The sequence below is a fragment of the Ceratotherium simum genome, chromosome 17 (genome assembly GCF_057802395.1).
Source record: "Ceratotherium simum simum isolate JZ-2026a chromosome 17, ASM5780239v1, whole genome shotgun sequence".
Classification (NCBI taxonomy): domain Eukaryota; kingdom Metazoa; phylum Chordata; class Mammalia; order Perissodactyla; family Rhinocerotidae; genus Ceratotherium; species Ceratotherium simum.
Genome location: NC_141916.1, coordinates 51,634,209 through 51,656,921, shown reverse-complemented (window position 1 = coordinate 51,656,921; position 22,713 = coordinate 51,634,209). Strand labels below are relative to the sequence as shown.

At 35.5% G+C, this 22,713-nt stretch overlaps 1 protein-coding gene across 1 annotated transcript in view; it reads left to right on the top strand.

The window, feature by feature from the left end:
* The first annotated feature begins 614 nt into the window (after positions 1-614).
* LOC106803175 (C-type lectin domain family 2 member D) overlaps positions 615-22,713 on the top strand; it is a 34,912-nt gene continuing 12,813 nt past the window's right edge. The window contains exons 1-3 of the mRNA XM_087441924.1: positions 615-2,954; positions 12,702-12,828; positions 19,444-19,548. Coding sequence (XP_087298050.1) covers positions 12,750-12,828; positions 19,444-19,548 — 184 coding nt within the window. The 5' untranslated portion in view covers positions 615-2,954; positions 12,702-12,749. The remainder of the gene's footprint in view (positions 2,955-12,701; positions 12,829-19,443; positions 19,549-22,713) is intronic.

Below are 22,713 nucleotides of genomic sequence, written 5' to 3'. Positions count from 1 at the left end.
CTTTGGATAAATACCCAGCAGTGGAATAGCTGGATCATATGGTAGTTCTATTCTTAATTTTTTGAGGAATCTCCATACTGTTTTCCATAGTGGCTGCACCAGTTTGCAGTCCCACCAGCAGTGTGTGAGAGTTCCCTTCTCTCCACATCCTCTGCAACACTTGTTTGCTGTCTTGTTAATTATAGCCATTCTGAAGGGTGTGAGGTGATATCTCACTGTAGTTTTGATTTTTATTTCCCTGACAGTTAATGATGTTGAACATCTTTTCATGTGCCTATTTGCCATCTGTATATCTTCTTTGGAGAAATGTCTGTTCAGGTCTTTTGTCCATTTTTTAATAGGGTTGTTAGTTTTTTTGTTGTTGAGATGTATGAGTTCTTTATATATTTTTGAGATTAAGCCCTTATCAGATGTATGGTTTGCAAATATCTTCTCCCAACTGTTAGGTTGTCTTTTTGTTTTGTTGATGGTTTCCTTTGCTATGCAGAAGGTTTTTAGTTTGATGTAGTCCCATTTGTTTATTTTTGCTATTGTTTCTCTTGCCCTGTCAGACACAGTGCTTGAAAATATCTTGCTATGACCAATGTTGAAGAGCATACTCCTTATGTTTTCTTCTAGAATTTTCATGGTTTCAGGTCTTACATTCAAGTCTTTAATCCATTTTGAGTTAATTTTTGTGTATGGTGTAAGATAATGGTCTACTTTCATTTTTTTGCATGTGGCTGTCCAGTTTTCCCAACACCATTTGTTGAAGAGTCTTTCCTTTCTCCATTGTATGTTCTTGGCTCCTTTGTCGAAAATTCATTTCCTTTAAGCTTTGAATAATATTTCTTTGTCTGAATGTTCCACAGTTTACTTATCCATTCATCCACTGAAGGACATATTGATTGCTTCCAAATTTTGCACTCATGTATAAAGCTGCTAAAAACATCTTTGTGAGGTTTTTATGTGGGTGTAAGTTTCCAAACCCTTTGGGTCAATACCAAGGAGTGCAACTGCTGAATCATGTGGTACAAGTATATTCAATTTTGTAGGAAATCACCAAACTCTTTCCAAAATGATGATATCATTTTGCAATCACACCAGCAATGTGTGAGAGTTCCTGTTGCTCCATATCATTGCAAGCATTTGGTGGTGTTAGTGTTCTGGATTCTGGCCATTCTAACTGGTGTCTAGTGGTATCTCATTGCTGTTCTAATTTGTACTTCCCTGATGACATATGATGTGGAATATCTTTTCATGTGCTTATTTGCCATCTGTATATCTTCTTTGGTGAAATGTCTGTTAAGGTCTTTGGCTCATTCTTTAATTGGGTTGTTTATTTTCCTGTTGTTGAGTTTTAGGAGTTCTTTTTATATTTTGGATGACAGTCTTTTATTAGATGTGTCTTTTGCAAATATTTTCTCCCAGTTTGTGACTTGTCTTCTAATTCTCTTGATATTTCTTTTCACAAAGCAGAAGTCTAATTTTAATGAAGTCCAGCTTATCCATTATTTCTTTCAGGTATCATGTCTTTGATGTATCTAAAAGACATCACCATACCCCAGGTCATCTAGGTTTTTTCCTATGTTATCTTCTAGAAGTTTTACAGTTTTGCACTTTACCTTTAGGTTTATGATCCATTTGAGTTAATTTTTGTGAAGGGTGTAGGTCAGTGTCTAGATTCTTTATTTATTTTTTTTTTGCATGTGGATTTTTTTTTGTTCCAGAACCATTTGTTGAAGAGACTGTCTTTGCTTCATTGTATTGCCTTTGCTCCTTTGTCAAAGATCAGTTGGCTATATTTATGGTGGTCTATTTCTGGGCTCTCTATTCTGTTCTATTGATCTATTTGTCTGTTCTTTCACCAATACCATACTGTCTTGATTACTGTGGCCATACAGTAAGTCTTGAAGTCAGGTAGGGTCAGTCTTCCAATTTTCTTCTTCTTTAATATTGTATCAACTATTCTGGGTCCTTTGCCTCCCCATATAAACTTTAGAATTTAGTTTGTCAAAATCCAGGTTTTGATCAGGATTATATTGAATCTATAAATCAAGTTGGGAAGAACTGACATCTTGACAATATTGAGTCTTCTTATCCACGAACATAGAATATCTCTCCATTTATTTAGTTCTTTGATTTTTTGTTCATCAGAGTTTTGTACTTTTTCACATACAGGATTTGTACATATTTTGTTAGATTATACCTAAGTATTTAATTTTTTAGGGTACTAATATAAATAGTATTTTGTTTTAGATTTCACATTCTGCTTGTTCATTGTTGGTGTATGGGAAAGCAATTTACTTTAATATAGCCTCCTTCAACTCCCAGACATAGGGCTAATATCATGTGGCTCAAAGTCCCAACCCTTTACTCACCTGGTTATTTTTTCTTCTGTGGCTAGCCTCACTTTAGCATAAACTGTATAACCAGGATGCTTCTATTACTTGGGATATTCCAAAGGTTTAGAGGTTATTTCCCAGGAGGTGGGGCAAAGGCTAGACATCTTTTTGGGTAGTTAATTCTTCACTACATAATGGACAAAAGACATGAGCAGATGTGAACAGAAGAGAAAATACAGACGACAAGCCCAAGGAAAGACTTCAACATCATTAGCCATAGAGAAATGCAAATTAAAACCACAATGATATATAACTATATACCTGCCAGAATTACTGAAAAAGAGCGGCAACACTAAATTCTTTTTTTTTTTTTTAAAGATTTTACTTATTTATTTATTTTCCCCAAAGCCCCAGTAGATAGTTGTATGTCACAGTTGCACATCCTTCTAGTTGCTGTATGTGGGACGCGGCCTCAGCATGGCGGGAGAAGCGGTGCGTCGGTGCGCGCCCGGGATCCGAACCCGGGCCGCCAGCAGCGGAGTGCGCGCACTTAACCACTAAGCCACGGGGCTGGCCCTTGCAACACTAAATTCTGATGAGGATGCAGAGAAACTGGATCGTACATTGCTGGTGAGAATATAAAATGTTATAGACGTTCTGAAAAACAGATTGACAGTTTCATTTTTTTTATTGTAGTAATAACACTTAATAGATCTCCCCTTTTTACAGATTTTTAAGTGTACAATATAGTATGGTTATCTATAGGCACAATGTTGTACAGCATATCTCTAAAACTTATTTATCTTCCGTAACTGAAATTTTATACATGTTAATTAGCAACTCTCCATTCTTCCCTCCTCCCAACTTCTGGAAATCAACATCCTGATCTTTTCTTCTATCAGTTCAATTATTTTAGATACCTCATGTAAATGGAATCATGCCGTATTAGTCCTTCTGTGACTGGGTTATTTCATTTAGCATAATGTCCTCAAGATGCATCCATATTGTTGCATATTGCAGGATTTCCTTCTTTTCTAAGGCTGAATAATATTCCATTGTATGTATGTACAACATTTTAAACCTTTATGCTCATCCAAACCTCCATCTTTGTTCTTAGTGACCCCCAGGAGTTTAGAGTACTCCAGGTCCCATCAAGATTAGCATGTGCTGGGCCTTGTTAGCTCTCTGAGATAGGCAAGTTAGAAGCCAGGCCCTTGCGTAGCAGCCAGAAAATTTGTGGTTTGAGTGTGGTCCAACTCTTTCTAATGAGAAGCTGGGAGTGGCCTTTATTGCCTTCTCACTCTGCACTGAGCTGAGGGAGGAGCTATGAGAAGTGCACTCAGGCTCATTTAAAACTTCCCTTTTGTTTTCTGTAGTCCCCAGGGGATTAGTCTATGCCCAGCCTTGTCAGCTCTTTAAGACATACAATTTAGAAGATAGTTCCTCAGGTAGCAACTGGAAAAGTTGGGATACTAGATATGCTGTCCAAACTCTTTACTCCTCAGGGATACTCTGGGAGCTGGCCATCCTTCCTGATTATATGGCACGTATGGGGGATGGGGAGTATGACGAAAGAGTGTTGTCAGCTTTTTCTACCAGTTTCCATCTAGGCAATTTCACACTCACCCAGGATGCAGGAGCTGCTCAGCCAGTTTCTAGATTTCTCATAAAGGGAATTAATCTATATGTTGCTGTGGAATTGGTATATCTGTGGTGGGGAAGAGTCCAGAGCCTCCTATTCTGCCATTTTGTTGTGACTCTGAGAGTTTCTTTTAAAACTAAACATGCAGCTTTATTTGTAGTACCCCAAACCTGTAAAAAACCAGATATCCTGCAATGGGTTAATGATTATACAAACACTGTTACAACCATACAGTAGAATACTACTCAGCAACAGAAAAGGAGTGGACTATTGATACATGCAATAACTTGGTTGAATCTCAAGGGAATTATGTTAAATCAAAAAAGCCAATCACAAAAGGTTATATAATATATGATTTCATTTATATAATATTCTTGAAATGACAACATTATAGAGATAGACAGAAGGTTCTGGGGATGGATGAGGGGAGAGAAAAGGAGAGTATGGCTGTAAAGGAGCTACAGGACAGATCCATGTGGCGATAGAATGGTTCTGTATCATGACTGTGTCAATGTCATCATCTTGGTTGTGATATCATAGTGTACTTTTTAAGATGTTGCCGCTGGGGAAAACTGGGTACAGGGGACATGGGGTCTTTCTGTAATATTTCTTACAACTGCATGTGAATCTATAATGATCTGAAAAATTTAGTTAAAAAATAAAAGCTATACTAGATGAAGCAAAAACTAATTCATCCCTTTCATGCACACAGAGTCAGAACCCACTACATAAATTTAAGGGTCAAGTGCAACATAAAAGTGTGGACAGCCTTGTTTAAAAATTATTGATAATTTCAATACACTGATGGTAGGTTATTAAACCAAGTGTGGGGCCCTCTTGAGCATGCAAAACCGTGCTACTGGACAGACTGCATGTCCATATGCTGGTCCTGCACGTAGAATCATTTTTTGCCCAGTCACAACTCACTAGTCACTGCTCATGCTCAGTGCTTTTGCTTCTTGAAGCGGGTACTTTTCTCTGCTGGGCTACTTAATAGTAGTTGCTTTGCTTAGCGGGCTTCACTCATTTCTCTTAGATCCTTTTCATGATGCACTAGGATGAAACATACCATTTCTCTTACTCTTGAAGAAACATTGATATTCAGAATATTTAAATCCAGACACTGGCCAATCAGAACAGTGTCTGGCCAGTGTTGTACCTTCGGGGAAACCAGCTTTATCTGAGCTCTGGAGCGAAAGGTTGCGGGTATTCTCCAAATCAAAGCTTCGTCAGGAAGGTTTCAGAGACCTTTAGGTTCAGGATATGTCCTTAAGCAGGTGTGAATTATTAGTAACTGAATAATAACTATGTTAACAGCTGAAGTTTGGACACCTTTACCTAAATCATAGATTTAATTCTTCAGAACAAGGCTGTCACCATATAGATCTAAAGAATGAGAGAACTTAATTAATATGCTATAATAATTTGTATAATAAATTATCACAAATCAGCAGTTTAAAAACAACAGAAATTATTATCTTACAGTTCTGGAGGTCAGAGGTTGAAAACGGATCTTATTGAGCAAAAATTAAGATGTTGGTAGAGCTGAGTTCCTTTTGTGCTCTAGGGGAGAATCTGTTTCCTTGCCTTTTACAGCTTCTATAGGCCACTTGTATTGCTTGGCTTGTGGCCTCTTGCTACATCTTCAAAGCGAGCAGCGTAACATCTTCAAATCTCTCTCAGACTGTGATACTGCTGCCTTCCTCTAATAAGGACTCGTGATTAAATTGGGCCCACCCAGAAAATCCAGGATAAATCTAGGATAATCTCCTATCTCAAGATTCTTAACTTAACCATATCTTCAAAGACTTTTTTTTCATGAAAGGTAACATATCCACAGGTTTTAGGGATTAAGACACGGCATCTTTGGAGGCCATTATTCTGCCTACCACGTATGTGTAAAGTCAAACTACCAGGCTACAAGAAGCATATTTGGGTTGGGCTTTTTTTGCTCCAAAGGCCATGTTCCTTCACATTATAGTATACTGCCTTTTTTATTCCTTTCTCACGGAATACATCTACTATCCATTCTGCTGTCAAAGGCAGAAAGGCCCAACGGAAGTGGGGCAGAGGTCAGTTAGGAGTAAATAATTTTCATGACTTTTTGCTGTTTCCTGTAACTTTGAGCTGTTCCAGTAAAAAAAAAAATCCAAGAGCATAACTTTTGTATTAGTTACTTGAGATAGTCACTTCTATTGAGTAGTAACAGGTACCCTGAAGGAGTTTTTTCCTTTCCTTTCACATCCAGTCGATTAGTCCCTCATTTCTGTCTCTTAGATATAGACCCAATTTTAACAATCTCTTTTTGGAAAAGAAAAAAAATCATTTTGTTGAGTGAAATTAAAAGAACACACTCTCTGTGTACTCACTCCCCTCACACTGCAACACCCCAGGGACCATGTAAACACATTTCACTGCATCTTACATACAGCATCAGCTGCTGACATAGAGTTGCCTAAAAAAGCAAACAGGATGACATGGCTTAGAAGTTATGAAATTCACATAGTTTAATATAAAGCCCTTGTGTTAACTGGAAAGTTATTCTCTCACACTTCTCCTTTCACAGTTTGTGCTCAAGTCCTCTTAAATTTCAGGTTGTTTCCCACTTATACTATATATTCTCTTCTCTTTGGGCATCAATAAATGCAGTTTTCTTCAGCTGGAACCCTTCTCCCTCCATCTCAAATGCCTCACTTTTCTAGTTAACTCCTACTCAATTTTTCAGTTCATCAATTCAATTCATAAATTCTCAATACTTCCTTGAGAAAACTTTCCCTGAGATATGTATCCTCATTAAGTGCTTTCATAAAACTTATTTTACTGCCTTTTGCAACTTGTTACAATGAATCATATATACCATTGGCTTTGTGGATTCCTATTAAGTTCGTCAAAGGAAAGTACTATGTCTTGCTCATTATTGTATACTCAGAGCCCATCTGGCACCGTGGTTGAAGGTAGGAGGCTTTGAAAATACATGGCAAACGGCAAATGAGTATCCACGTCATTGTCTCCAGGCACTTGTTTTTAAGTTTCCTTTTCTCGGAACCAGGAGCAGTTATAAGATTGTAGAAACCGAAAGAGTTGATATAAATAGACCATGTGACTAACCAACCACAAATGCCAAATGTGTCAACACTTGTTTTTACTGATTACTCAGAGCCTTAAGATTTCAAACTTTTTTTTCAAATCAGTCATTTAGTTGTAGACTTTATCACTAACTGTGTGAACTTGGGGGAAATTACTTACTCCCTCACCCAAAGAGTTCATCTTAAAACAAAAGTAATAATATCAGCCTCATTATCTCGTTGTACCAATTAAACGAGAGTGCATATTTAAATCTTCTGTCATAGTAAGTGATAATAAACTGTAGTTTTATGTTATCATGCCATGATAATAATAGTAAAAGTAATGTTATTAGTTCTGCCACCTGTGTTGGAATTCCAAGATGATGGGAAATTTATCAAGGTTTATTTCTTGTCCTCTTTAAACTGACAACAAAATCATAAAAGAATGTCAAGAGGATAAATCTGAAAGTTCATATCCACTGCTGTCTATGATAATACAAATTGAGAGATACCAAGCTCATCTGAGAACAGCTAGAAGAGTCAGATTTTTTTTTTTTTTAATCTCTTTTAACACATTGGAGAGCTTTGAAGGTAATGGGAGGAGCAGCAAATATTCTGGAAGGGGGACCACAGAGAAGTGAGTCAACATTTTAGAAGCCACTGTTCTCCAAGGGGCATCTCAGCAGTTGGTCACATGCTGAGAACCCAGGCAGAGGCCATGGCTAACCGCCCTCTCCTAGGAGAGATACAAATCTGTGCCAATGCACTTGAAGGGTCAAAATCCCAAACAGAAGGGAGGGCCAAAGAAGTGAGATCACTGCTTTTCCCTCAAGCCATTTGCCAAATTATTGAAACTTCACAGGGAAGGAGACTAAGAAGAAAACTGAAAAGCAGAGTGGAGTTTTGACAGTCATGTGCTGTTGAAAGAAAAATTCAGATTCGGGCTCTGACAAGGAGAAGGAGCTTTAGTAAAAATCCGGGCTCTCAGATGGAATTAGTAGAGGGCTTCACCTTAGGTGCTAGGACAAACAAGCATTACATTGACGACATTTAAGCAAAAATTCTCTTATTGTACCAAGAGGTAAAACAAATAAACAGACAAATATAAATAAATAAGCAACAGACACACAGACGACCCAGGTATTAGAATTATCAAACTCAAACTTCAAAATCACTGTAATTAATGTGTTCTGGAGAATAGTTGACAAAAATGAAGGGTTTCACCAGAGAAGTAGAATTTCTAAATAAAAATCAAATGGAAACTTTATAATTGAAAAATGCAATAGGAATTGATGATGAAATAGATAGGTTTAAAAGCAGATTGATCTCAGCAGAAGAAAGGATTAGTGAAATGGAAGATAGTTCAGCAAAAAATCCAGACTGAAGTACAGACAGCCAATACAGAAAATACCATACAAGATATAAGGACAATGATAGAAAGATCTAATGCAAGTGCCGTTGGGTGCTGAGAAGTGGGAAAACAGAAGAAAGGAAGAAAGTAATACTTTAAGAGATAATGGCCAAGAAATTTTCAAGTGAGAATAAAGACATCAAGCTACAAGTTCAAGAAGCCCAGCAAATTTTAATCAAGATAGATTTTAAAAATTACACCTAGGAAAATCATAGTAAAACTGCTGCAAACGAAGGCAAAGTTGAAAAGAAAAAGCAGTAAAAAGAAGGAGGAATAGTAAGAATGACCTGTGCCTTTATAACGGAAATAATGGGAGCCAGAAGACCAGGAAATGACATTTTTTAAAGTGGTGAAAGAAATCAACAGAAAACCTAGATTTTTAAAACCGATGAAGATGTGTTTCAGAGATCAAGTCAGCACAAAGACATTTCAAGATTTATCACCACCCGTCTGGCTGCATGCCCAGTTGGGTAAGCAGTGTGGGGTGAGCAGTTGCAGAAAGACGGAGGAAAAGACCCAGAGATGGCAAACAAGACATCTAGGTTTATTGGGAGTTACAGGGAATGTCCAGTGGTGGCTGGCTGCATGGAAGTGTGCACCACAACCGCCGGTGGGGAGAGGGTCGTTTATATAGGCAGGAGCACAAAGGCTATATGCTTGTCAAGAGGGTCTGTCCCTGGTACAGCCAGCATTCCCAAGAACAATAGCTCCTGTGGAGGGGCTTTTTGTTCCTTTAAGACGCAATGTTCTTTGAGTGAGATAAGATAAGATCCTGGCTGGCCAGGCTCTGGATCGTTACAAATCCCACCAACTGGGCGTCCTGCCAGAAGGTTGGCGTCCTGCCCAGAAGAGAGTCAGAAGTACACATGGTTCTTAAAGGTTACACAGGCTAGTGCCCCTACACCACCGAGACTACACTGAAAGAAATATTAAAAGGAGTTCCTCAAGCAGAAGGAAAACGATTCCAGATGGAAACATGGAAATGCAGAAAAGAAATGAAGAGCCATGGAAAGGGTAATATAAATGAATGTTGATTCTACAAAACAATAATAAAAATACCTTGAGAAGTGTAAAAATGAAACTAGAATCAAATTCATAACATCAATAAAAAATTGGGAAAGAAGTAATTTGTGTTAAAGCACTCTAGGGTCCTAGTATTTCTTGGGAGTGGTAAAGTGCTAAGATATATTAGAGAACATGAAGTCAAGGATACTAGTTTAATCTTAGAATAATCACTAAAGCAATAGTAAAATAATGGTGAACTGGTTGACATAGAGAACATGCTAACCAATAATGAGAATACACATTTTTTTCTAGGGGATTTGAAATGCCTAGTAAAATTGATTACATTCTAGGCTATAAAGCAAGTTTTAATATATTTTAAGGGATTGAAATAATTCAAAGTATTTTTACCAACCGCAGTGGACTTAAGATAGATATCAGCAATGAAAAGATAATTTAATAATTCAAATATTTGAGAGTTAAACAATACACTTCTAGATAACCCCTTGCCCCAAAATAGAAATTAAAAATATTTTAAGTGGATGAAATAAAAACAAGATACAGTTGAACCTCATTATTCATAGTTGTATTGCAAATTCACCTATTGGCTAAAATTTATTTGTAACTCCAGAATCAATACTTGGGATGCTTTTGTAGTCATGTGAGGATGCATGCAGAGCAGTGAAACATTTGTCTCTCAACAAGCACTTTCCCAGTTGAGGTTGAACACGATAATGCTCCCCTTCTCATTTCAGCCCTCATTCTGTAAATAGTTGTCCTTTTTTCCATCAAGTTAGTGCCATATTTTTTTTTCTTTTTCATTTTTGTGCTTTTTGTTGGTGATTTCACTATTTACAATGGTCCACAAGCATGGGGCTGAAGTGCTGTCTAGTGTTCCTAAATGAAAGACAACTATGATATGCCTTATGGAGGAAATATGTGTGTTACAGAAGCTTTGTTCAGGTGTGAGTGAGATCTAGTGCTGTTGGCCATGAGTTCAATGTTAATGAATTAACATATGTTAATATGTTAAATAAGGTGTCTTTAAACAGAAACACACATAAAGCAAGGTCATGTATCGATTGGTTGATAAAGACTCTGTGACTAGAGGATCATGGGAACCTAACCCTGTATTTCTTCTAGGAGTAATGGCTCAATATTCATTAATTCAGTGTTCTTGGAAATTTTATAGAACATATCTACCACAAATAATGACAATCAACCTATAGCAAAACTTGCAAGATTTAATTAATATTGTGCCTATAAAGAACTTTATAACCTTAAATGCACATATTGGTAAAGGAGAAAGGATGAAAATCAATGAGCAAACTGTCTATCTCAAAAAGTGAGATTAAAAAGAGCAAACTGAGGGGCCGTCCTGATGGCATAGCGGTTAAGTTCACGCGCTCCGCTTTGGCGGCCCAGGGTTCACAGGTTCGGATCCCGGCGTGGACCATTGCACTGCTGTCAAGCCATGCTGTGGCGATGTCCCATGTAAAGTTGAGGAAGATGGGCAAGGATGTTAACCCAGGGCCAATCTTCCTCAGCAAAAAGAGGAGGATTGGCAACAGAGGTTAGCTCAGGGATAATCTTCCTCACACATGCACAAAAAATAAAAATAAATAAATAAAACAGCAAATTGAACCCCCCAAAAAACAAAGAGGAAAATTTAAAGATCAGAAATTAAGAAGATAAAAAAGATATGCAATAGAGAGAATTAACCAAACAAAAAACTGGTTCTTTGAAAAAATAAATGAAATGGAAAAATTAATAAATCTACTAAAGCTCAATATAAGCAAACCTTATCACTCAGAAGTTCCCCTCCCTCAGTATACACTCAACAGAAAGGTGTACATATGTTCACCAAAAAAACTTGCACACAAGTGTTCATAGCTGCTTTTTCCTAATAGCCAGAAAATAGAAGCAACCCAAATGCCCATTAATAGCAGACAAATACCCAGATAAATAATGGATAAGTAAATCTACTCAGCAATAAACATTAACAAACTAATGCTATGCCTGACAACATAGATAACTCATAGATATTGTGTTGAGAGACAGAATCCAGACACAAAAGATAGCATGTTGTATAATTCTATCTATATACAGTCCAAGACTAGCCAAAAATAATTTCTGGGGTCACAAGTTAGGACAGTGATTATACTTGGGGGTAATGAGTGTGACAGGGCACAAGGAGGACATATATGTTTTATATCTTGATCTGGGCACTTGTTATACTGTGTGTCAAATTTTAAAACATTTGTTCACTTATGATTTATGCACATTTCTTTAAGTTATATTTTACTAAAAAGTCTCCTTACAGAAGTTTATAAACAAGAAAGAGATAAATCTGCTAAGATGCTACTGCTAGTGAAGAGTCTCCTGGCTGCTAATATTCCAGTGGGAGCACCTTTTTCAGACAGAGTTTATACAAGAACTACATACTTTTCATGTCCATTTTTTAATAACATCGAGTTTGGGGAGCAGCTTTTGTAGCAGCAACTTCTTGAAATATCTCAAAAAGTTCTAGAGTAGCTGGAGTTGTAGCCAAATTAGTAATGGCCCTGCAACAAACCTGTAATTTCCAGAGCAGAGGAGAAAGATTTCTCTTGGGTCATTCATGGAGCAAAGGGCCACCAGTGAGTGAGGGAGGATGGAGACAGAGGCAGCTGCTGTGAGGGAGTTGAGTTTGTTCACTCTTATTTTTAGTTTAATCATCACTCTACTACAGAGTCATTTTCTGACTCCTCCACACGAGGTTAGATTTCTCATTCTTGATGTTGTCACAATGACTTTTCTGTATCTGTCTTATAGTTCAATGATAAAAGAGACTACTCAAGCATGCTGAGACTTAAGTCTTTAGATAAAGACACTGCTTGTACCTCTTGAAAATGTTTTTTTTGAAGGAGGGTGAGCTCTTGGGAATGAATTTTGAGATTAGAGTTGCCGTTCTTTTTATTTGTCTAATAGTCACTTCCTCTGAGAACCATCTCATTCCTCTCAATAAATTCTTATTTTCTTTGCTTAAATTAACAAGCATTTTTTTTGTCTTACAACAAAAGTACTATTAGCGAATTAGCTTCAATGTCTACTAAAAAATCCTTACAAACACCAGTCTATTCTTTTAGCTTATGACTCTGTGGCCGTTTGCTTCACAGTGTTTCTCTTTCACTCCTACTCATATGTGGCTTAAAATTTTGACGTTTTTGGTTATTGAGGAAGTCTTAAAGAAAATTTTGCTGGTTTTTCTTTTTCAGATCGTTCTTGGAGTTGAGAATTCTTGTTGACTGTGGTTTCACTTGCTCATGAAAACTGAAGGCAAAATGTATAATACTAACAATGTGGAACAAGATTTCATACCAGGTGAATTTCTGGCAAATCGAGGTAGGAAGCTGGGCTGTATGGAGTGAGTGTGGGACCTGGGTGGTAAGGTATTGGTAGTGGTGGGATCCAGTTCCTAAGGATTCCAGTTCCTTCTGGGATCCAGAAAAATGGTAACAGATAAAGAGTTTTCAAGGATGAGAGATGGAGTGCTAGAGGTCATAAATTGGTTTATAGTTTGTGTAAAAATATGCACGTACTTAAATATTTGTCCTAACAAATAAGAAGAGGGAAATATTAGAGAAAGATGTAAGACAATGGGATCAGGTTAAACTTATGATTGAGAATAAAAATGATTAATTTCACTGAAAAGAGCAATACAAACTGTAAAGCATCACACAGATGCAAAGTATTGTCTTTCTTAAATAATACAGGAAATCAAGGAAGCTCATAGGAGAGAAAAAAATAAAAAGTGAGTAAAGGACATTTACAAATAAAAAAAGTAAACAGAAGTCCAAGGAAAAACTTAGTGGAGTGTTCGAATGGAATTATCTTACATTGGATGTAGTGTAAAAAGAAAAAAATATAAACATAAAAATATATATTTAAAATATTTTAATATTTAATTTAAATTTAAATTTATTTTTTAATTAAAATGTTTTAAATATAAAAAGAAAAATCACATATATAATATCTTATGTATTATATATTTATATGAAGCCTGAAATTTAAAAGAAACCTCTTGTATGTGAGAATTAATATGATGATTTAGTAAGTAAAAAAAGATGATTTTGTACCAGTTGGGGAAAATTGAGGTGTCATAATTTAAGACTGAAAAAAATTTTTTGTCCTTGACAAAAATGGCAATGAATTTAGAAAGAAGGCAACTGAGATGAGGAAAAGATGATTTCTCATTCTTGTTAAATGACTTCCTTTATTTCTTCATTCATTTGGTATTTTGGGTATTTTCATACTAGCTGCTTTAAAATATTTTTCAGATGATTCCAACATCTGTGTCATCTCACCATTGGCTTCTGTAGCTTGTCTTTTCCCATACAAGTTGAAATTTTCATGTTTATTCATATGCTGAATAATTTTGGATTGTATTTTGGACATTTTGAGTAAATATTTTGTTACGACTCTTGACTTTGTTTAAATTTGGGGGGGTATATTGACATTTTTGGTTTTAGAGGCAATCACTCTGACCAGGTTCAGGCCTTCTTCTGTGGGCTCTGGTTCCAATGTCAGTTTCGTGTTCAGAGCCTTTGCAGTGTTCCTCTTTCTCTCATGTGCATCAACCAGTGCTCTAGGATCTGGACCTGGGCAATGTTCTACTCATTAGTTTAGGTCTCAGTATCTTTGGTAGTTTACTTAGGGTCAGATCTAGGCATGCACGGCTTGTGGGGTGGTGGGAGGGTGAGTCAAAGAGTTCACAAATAAGATTCAGAGTTCTCTTTCCAAAGTTTCTCTTTTTCCACCTTCTGCCTAATACTTAATGGTTCCCAGGGGCTTCTCTTTTCCATTCTCTAGCCAGAAGACTCTAGTTACCCTGCTCTCATGTGCACTTCTGCAATTGTGGCTGCATCTGTAAGCCCATGCGACAGGAGAAAAAAGAAAAAAAGCAAGAGATTTGACCTCACACTCTTAGAACCACAGCTCTGCTGAATGAAGAGGACGGTGCACCTCCCTCAAGGTTTTGGCTATTAGGTGTTGTCATAGTTTCCAGTGCCACTGCCATCATGAAATTGCCTGAGGTTTGAAGTGCACAAGAATGGAGAAGAGAGAGAGAAAAATGTGAGGTATTTTCATACTCTCTCTCTGTGTTAGGAGTTTACTTTCCCGCTCCTTAAACCAGAGCTAGAGTGCTTCTCCTGGAGCTCTCTCTGTTTGTGCCTTGATGGGTGCTCAATTCTAGGTTTCTGGGTACATTAAGTTTAGGGCATTGATATGGGCATGGGGAGAGCTAAATTCAACACTGATTTGATGGTACCTTGAATTCTGGTGTTCTTCATAGAATTGCTGCTACTATATAGTTTCCAGAGTCCTCAAATAGCTGTTCTCTGCATTCTGTCTAGATTTTACAGTGCATTCAGTGGGAGAGACAGGATGTAGTGTGCTAACTCCACTTCCATGGAACCAGGATTACCCATTCATTGGGTATTTATTGAGCACTTTCTTTATCGGCACTGATGATGCTGGAGATACAATGGCAAGCAAAAAGACAAGGTTCTGTCCCTTAAAGAACATACAATAAAATGACACAAGGTTTTTATTAATCATCTTTTCTTTTATATCCCAGCCTATTTTGCCTTTGGTCTATGCTTTTTCAACTCAGGCCCTCAGAAATGCTCATAGATGCCTACAATTTATAGTTTAGGCTTAACCTGAGACCTCTGCTCTGTCCTGTACTATAAGGTATATCAATTTAGCACCAGGGCCTAACAGAGAAAACTGTCTTCTAAAGGACTTTATATTTCTGGTCTAGCATGTAAGGCGTTTGGAAGTCATTGCTCTCATCTATATAACAAGAAAAAAACTGGAAAACTGAAAATCCACATCTTTTCTTAGATCCATCAGAGAACTGTGGTTACATGGAAAACCACTACTCCAAAATTGAAGAGAGATACATAGAACCACAACTTATCAGAGCAGGGAAAAAGAGGGACATTACATAATAATAAAAAGATTAATTCTCCAAGAAGACATAATGATTATAAATGTATATGTGCCTAACAACAGAGTGTCAAAATACGTGAGGCAAAAGCTGAAGGAGAAATAGATGAATCTGCAAGGAGAAATAGATGAATCCACTACTATAGCTGAAGAGTTCAATACCCTCTATCAGAAATGAACAGATCCAGTAGGCAGAAAATCATAAGGACGTAGTTGAACTAACAGCACCATCAACTGGATATAATGTAATTGACATCTACAGACTACTTCATCTAACAACAGTGGAATACACATTGGTCTCAAGGTTATATTGAACATCCACCAAGTTAGACCACATTCTTGGCCACAGAGCACACCTTAAAAACATGAAAAAAATAGAAATCACACAATGTATGCTCTCAGACCATAATGGAATTAAACTAAAAGTTAATAACAGAAAGATAGCTGAAAAATCCAACATACTTGGAGATTTAACATGTTTATAAATAATATATGAATCAAAGAAGAAATTTCAAGAAAATTAAAACACCTTTCAAACTAAATGAAAATAAAAATACAACATCAAAATTTGTGGAATACAATGAAAGCAGTACTTAGAGGAAATTTATAGCATTGAATGCATATATTAGAAAAGAATAAACCTCTAAAATCAATCATCTAAGCTTTAACCTTAGGAAAATAGAAAAAGAAGGGGAAATTAAATAGAAGGTAAACAGAAGAAGAAAAATAATAAAAATTTGAGCAGAAATCAATGAAATTAATGTCAGAAATTAATAGAGATAATCAATAAAACCAAAAGCTGGTTCTTTGAAAGATCAATATAATTGAGAAGACTCTAGCCAGCTAAATAAGGAAAGAATAGAGAAGACGCAAATTAATCATATCAGAAATTAATGAGGTGGCATCACTATAGAAACCACGGACATCAAAAGGATAGTAAAGGAAAACTATTAACAACCCTAAGCCTGTAAATTCAATAATTTAGACAAAATGGACCAATTCCTTGAAAGACACAATCTGCCAAAACTCACACAATAAGAAATAGACAATCTGAATAAGCCTATACCTGTTAAAGAAATTGAATCAATACTTAATAACCTTCTAAAACAGAAAGCAATAGGCCCAGGTGGTTTCATTGGTAAATTCTCTCAAACATTTGAGGAGAATATTATACCAATTCTCTACAAACTCTTCCAGAAAATAGAAGCAGAGGGAATACTTTCTAACTCATTCTATGAGGCTGGCATTATGCTAACATAAAAACCAGACAATGACATTACAAGAAAAGAAAGCTACAGACCAATATCTCTTATAAACATACATTAAAAAATCACCAATAAAATATTAGCAACTCAAATCCAATAATACATAAAAAGAATTATATGCTACCATCATTGGGATTTATCGCATATATGCAAGGACATTTCAACATTTGAAAATTCATTAATGTAATCCATTAGGTTAAAGAACAAAAATCCTGTGATCATATCAATGATGCAGAGAAAGCATTTGACAAAATTTAAAACCCACTCATGGTAAAAACTTAGAAAACTAGGAATAGAGGGAAACCTTCTCAAATTTATTAAGAACATCTAAAAATACATCTATGGCTATCATCATACTTAATGGTAAGAAACTAGGTGCTTTCCCACTAAGATCAGGAACAAGGCAAGGATGTCTGCTCTCACCATTCGTATTCAACATTGTATTCGAAGACCTACCTAATGTAATAAGACAAGAAAAGATGTATAGATTGGGAAGGAAGAAATAAAACTGTTTTTATTCACAAATGATATCACTGTCTATGTAGAAAATCCTAAAGAATCAACAACAACAAAAAAACTCCTGGAGCTAAGAATTGAGTATAGCAAATTTTCAGGATACAAGGTTAATATACAAAAGAGTAATTAAATTAAAGACACAATGGAATTTTAAATTAAAGACACAATGCCAGTTACATTAGCACTAAAACAAATAAATTCTTGGATAAATTTAACAAAATATATATAAGATTTTATGAGGAAAACTATAAAACTTTGATGACAGAAATAAGTGAAGATCTAAATGGAGATATATTCCATGAACATGGATAGAAAGACTCAATATTGTCAAGATGTTAATTCTTCCCAACTTAATCTATTGGTTCAATTCAATCCCAATCAAAATCCCAGCAAGTTATTTTGCATATATCTACAAACTGATTCTGAAGTATACAGAAAGGCAAAAGACCCAGAATAACCAACACGATATTGAAGAATGAAGTTGGAGGATTGATGCTACTTGACTTCAAGACTTACTATAAAGCTACAGTGATTAAGACTGTGTGGTATTGGTGAAAGAATGGAGAGATCAGTGGAAGAGAAAAGAGACCCCAGAAATAGATTCATTCATAGTCAACTGATTTTGATAAAGGAGCAAAGGCAATGGAGAAATATTAGTCTTTTCAACAAATGGTGCTGGAACATCTGGACATCCATATGCAAAGAATAAATCTAGACCCCGATCTTACACAAAAATTAAAATGGGTCAAAGATATAAATGTGAAATACAAATCTATAAAATTCCTAGAAGATAACATAGTAGAAATTTTAGGTGATCCTGGGTTTGGTGATGACTCTTTAATACAACGCTAAAAGCATTATCTATGAAAGAAAAAAATTAGTAAATTGGACTTCATTAAAATTAAAAAACTTCTGCTGTGTAAAAGACACCATTAAGAGAATGAAAAGACCGGGGAAAATCTGCAAAACATATATATGATAAAGGACTCTTATCCAAAATATATAAAGAATGCTTAAACTCAACAGTAAGAAAACAAAAGCCCAATTAAAAAATGGATAAAAGATCTGAACTGACACCTCACCACAGAAGATATACAGAATGCAAATAAGCACATTATGTTCAATGTCATACATCATTAGGGGATTATAAATTAAACAACAATGTGATAGTGCTACATGCCTGTTAGAATGACTGAAATCCAAAACACTGACAACACCAAACGCTCGTGATGATGTAGAGCAGCAGCAACTGTCATTCATTGCTGGTGAAGCGCAAAATAGTACGGTCACTTTGGAAGACAGTTTGGCAGTGTTTTACAAAACTAAACATAACGCTTGCCATATGATCCAGCAATCACACTCCTTGGTATTCATTCATATGAATTGAAAACTACAACCACACAAAAAATCTGAACATGAATATTTATAGCAGCTTTTTTTATAGTTGCCAAACCTGGAAGCAATCAAGATGTCCTTCAATAGGTGAATTCATAAACTGGTACATCCATACCCAGGTTATTATTAGGTGATAAAAAGAAATGAGCTATCAAGCCACAAAAACATATGAAGGAATCTTAAACGTTTAGTGCTAAGAGAGAAAAGCTAATCTGAAAACGCTACCTTTGACAGAGAAGGAAGCCTACTATCCCGCTCAGAAGCCCTCCATGTATTCTCTGCTGTTTGCTTTTCTCTCCTCCTAAGAATAACACTAATTCGACTTTTACGGTAATCATTTTCCTGCTTTAGTTTTGCCTTTTTAAAAAAATCCCTTTTAAATCCCTTTTAATCAATCGCTTGATCACTTTTTACAACTTACTTTACATTTTTTTTTTAAGGAATCAAGATAATTTATTATGTGGAATTTTCAACAATCCGGATTTTGTTGATTTCGTCCCTGTAGTTTAATTGACATGATTCTCTCTCTCTTATTTTTCTAGTAAATTGGTAGCTGGATCTGAAGGTTTAATCAGATTTGTATTTATTTTTTGGGAGCAGTGCAAGGTTACTTCATGTGTTGTATGCTCAGGATCAGTTTTAACTTGTGTGAACAATTTAACTCTGGAGACAAAATTTGAAATTCATAGCATGACAGGCCAATTGTTCCCTCTGGTGAAAAGGAAGAGATTAAGCGGAAGTAACATTTTGATGGTTAATGGTTAACGTTTCTAGTAGTCTGATGTTTGTATTTAATGTAAAAAGTAATGTCTTTCAATAATTTTTCCAGGTTATCTGCCTTCAAAAAAGCATTCCAGTAAAGTTATCCCAAATCTGCTCTTGGTTTTGGTCATGTGTCTAATAATAGCGTGTGGAGCAACTACTGCTTTGTTAGGTAAGTGAATTATAATCTTTGTTAATCTAGAGAATTCCACTTAGCAAAAGAAGAGAAGACTTCTTGGTAATTTTTCTGTTCTTTACGCTTCCTAGTAATTTTTTTTAATTTCACTAATTGAGTTAAACTCCAGTAACCATATAAGAGGGATCTAAAAATTTAATTGTGTAAGATAGGGGTCACGTTATTGCAAGTTTAATGGAATGACCAGAGGCTGCAGAAGGTAGAAACCAATTACTAGTCATATTATGCTTTAATTTATATTATTGCTAGGCTGTTTATCATGTGGTTTTACTGCATATATACATTTTTTCTCTCAGAAATTACATTTTCAAAGAAAATTACTTCTAAGTCATTATGCGTAGGTACTGATGGAGGTCATGTCAAAGTAGCGCAGTAGCAGCCTATGTATATGGTTTATGAAATTGTATTTATGCTGAATATTGGACAAGAATTCAGTATGTATTTTTTAAACAGTATATTCTTTTAACAATATACAATCTGAGATGATAGTCAAAAGAAGAGAGGACCAAAAAAACATGGTGGCTTACAAAACATGGTCTTCTTTGACCTCTCAATAATCCTGAGATGAGTGAATTAGACTGTGGGGTTGCTCTTTTCTGTCTTGCTCTAGAATATCGTTGGCTTCTGCAGGATGTCACTATTAAGCCTGGGTTTCCTGAAGGAAAGGAAAAGAGTGCACTGAGGAGGGATGTGCTACATTTTAAGGCCTAGAACAGAAAGTGGCATACATCCCTTCCACCTGAATTTCATTTGTGGAAATTTAGTAACCAAGCCACACATAAATGAAAAGAAGTATGGGAAATGTGAATTTTCCCAAGTTCTGCTAACTTGTTATGGAAGGAGAAAAAAACAGATTTTGATAGACAACTTTAGTCTCTTCCAAAATCACATATAGTTTTAAACTCTAATCATCTTCAAACTTTCCATAAATTCCCAGGAGAAGTAAAGACCTGCTTTTTGAAATAAGAAAAAGTCACCTCCACTAATTCACCATCCAGTGATCATGGTCTTATTTCTCTTTCTCTCATTCCATTCTACTATATGGAGACAAAAATATTTATTAACAAAAGACATTCAGAAACAGATATTAGGTCAAGAACTTGTAAACATTGATTATGAATGTAATTTAAAAAGAAAGCTCAGGAAATAAAGAACTGTAAGTAAGAAATTAAAAATTATCATAATCTACTGTACTGAGTATATCATTCCAGATCTTCCTTCTATGTTTTAGACTTGGTGGGGGCTCTTTTTTCTGTACTTTTTTTGATGTAGTAAAACATGCGTAACATAAAAATGACCATTTTAAGTGTGCAATCTAATTGCTTTAAGTATAGTTACCATATTGTCTAACCATAACCCCTATTCAGGTCCAGAAATTTTTCATCATTCCAGCAGAAAGTCTGTACCCATTAAACAAACCATCAATTCCCATTCCCCTCCTGCTTCAGCCCCTGGTAATCATTATTCTACTCTATATCTAATATTTTCTAATGTTTCTTGTGATTTCCTCTTTGATTCTTTGGTTATTTAAGAGTGTGTTGTTTAATTTCCTCATGCATGTGAACATTCCAGTTTTCCTTCTGCTATTGATATCTAGTTTCACTCTATCATGATCAGAAAATATACTTTGTCTGATTTAAATCTTTAAAAATTTCTTAAGATTTGTTTTATAGCCTAACATATGGTCTATCCTAGGAAATGTTCCATGTGCACTTAAAAAAAAAATGTGTGTTTTGCGGCTGTCCAGTGGAATGTTCTGTGTATGTCTGTTAGGACTAATTGGTCCATAGTATTGTTCAAGATCTCTATGTCTTTATCAATATTCTGTCTAGTTGTTCTATCCATTATTGAAAATGTGATATTGAAGTCTCCTACTATTATTGTGTTGCTGTCTATTTGTTTATTCAATTTTGTCAGTGTTGGCTTCAATATTTTAGAGCCCTGATGTCTGATGTATATATGTATATGGTTGTTATGTCGTCTTGGTGACTTGATCTTTTTATCAATATATAATGTTCTTCTTTTTCTCCTGTAACAGTTTTTGACTTAAAGTGTATTTTCACTGATATTAGTATGGCAACCCCAGTTCTATTTGTGTGGAATATCTTCTTCCATCCTTTTACTTTGAATCTGTTTGTGTCTTTGGATCTAAAGTGAATCTCTTATAGAGATTGTGGTTTCCTTTTTTTTTTTAAATCCATTCTACCAACCTATACCTTTTGATTGGAGAATTTAATCTCTTTACATTTAAAGTAATTACTGATAAGGAGAACTTACTTTAGCCATTTAGCCATCTTGTAATTTGTTTTCTGTATGTATTAAAACTTTTTTCTTTCATTCCTTCAATTTCTGCTTTCTTTAGTGATTAGTTGATTGTGACACATTTTGATTCTCTTTTAATTTAATTTAATTGTCACACTTTATGTTATTGAAGTTATAAACTACATCTTTATACATTGTATTCTGAATGACATAGATTTATAAATTTTTATGCATTTATCTTTTGAATCCTGTAGAAAATAAAAAGTGGACTTACAAACCAAAATTACAATAATATTGGATTTTTAAATTGTCCATGCATTTACTTTTACTGGAGATCTTTATATCTTCATATGGATTCTAGTTTCTGCCTAGTGTTCTTTCATTTCAGCCTGAAGTATTCCCTTTAGCATTTTTTTGTAGGGCAGGTCTAGTAGTAGTCAACTCTCCCAGCTTTTGCTTGTCTGTAAATATCTTAATTTCTCTCTCAATTTTGTCAGACACTTTTGCTAGCTATAGAATTTTTGTGCCCCTTATTTTCTTTTAGCACTTTAGCTATGTCATCTCTCTGCCTTCTGACCACCAAAGTTTGTGTTGAGAACTTGTCTGACAATCTTATTGAAGACCCCTTGTACATGGTGAATCATTTCTCTCTTGCTAAGTTAAGATTCTCTCTTCGTCTTTGACTTGACAGTTTGATTAAAATTTGTCTCAGTGTGAGTTTTGTTGTATTTATCCTACTTGGAGTTGGTTGTGTTTTGGATTTGTAGGTTCATGTATTTCATCAAATTTGGGAAGTTTTCAGCCATTATTTTTTCTAATAATTTCTCTTTCACTTTCTCTCTCTCCTCTTCTTCTGAGACTCCTATAATGCATATGTTG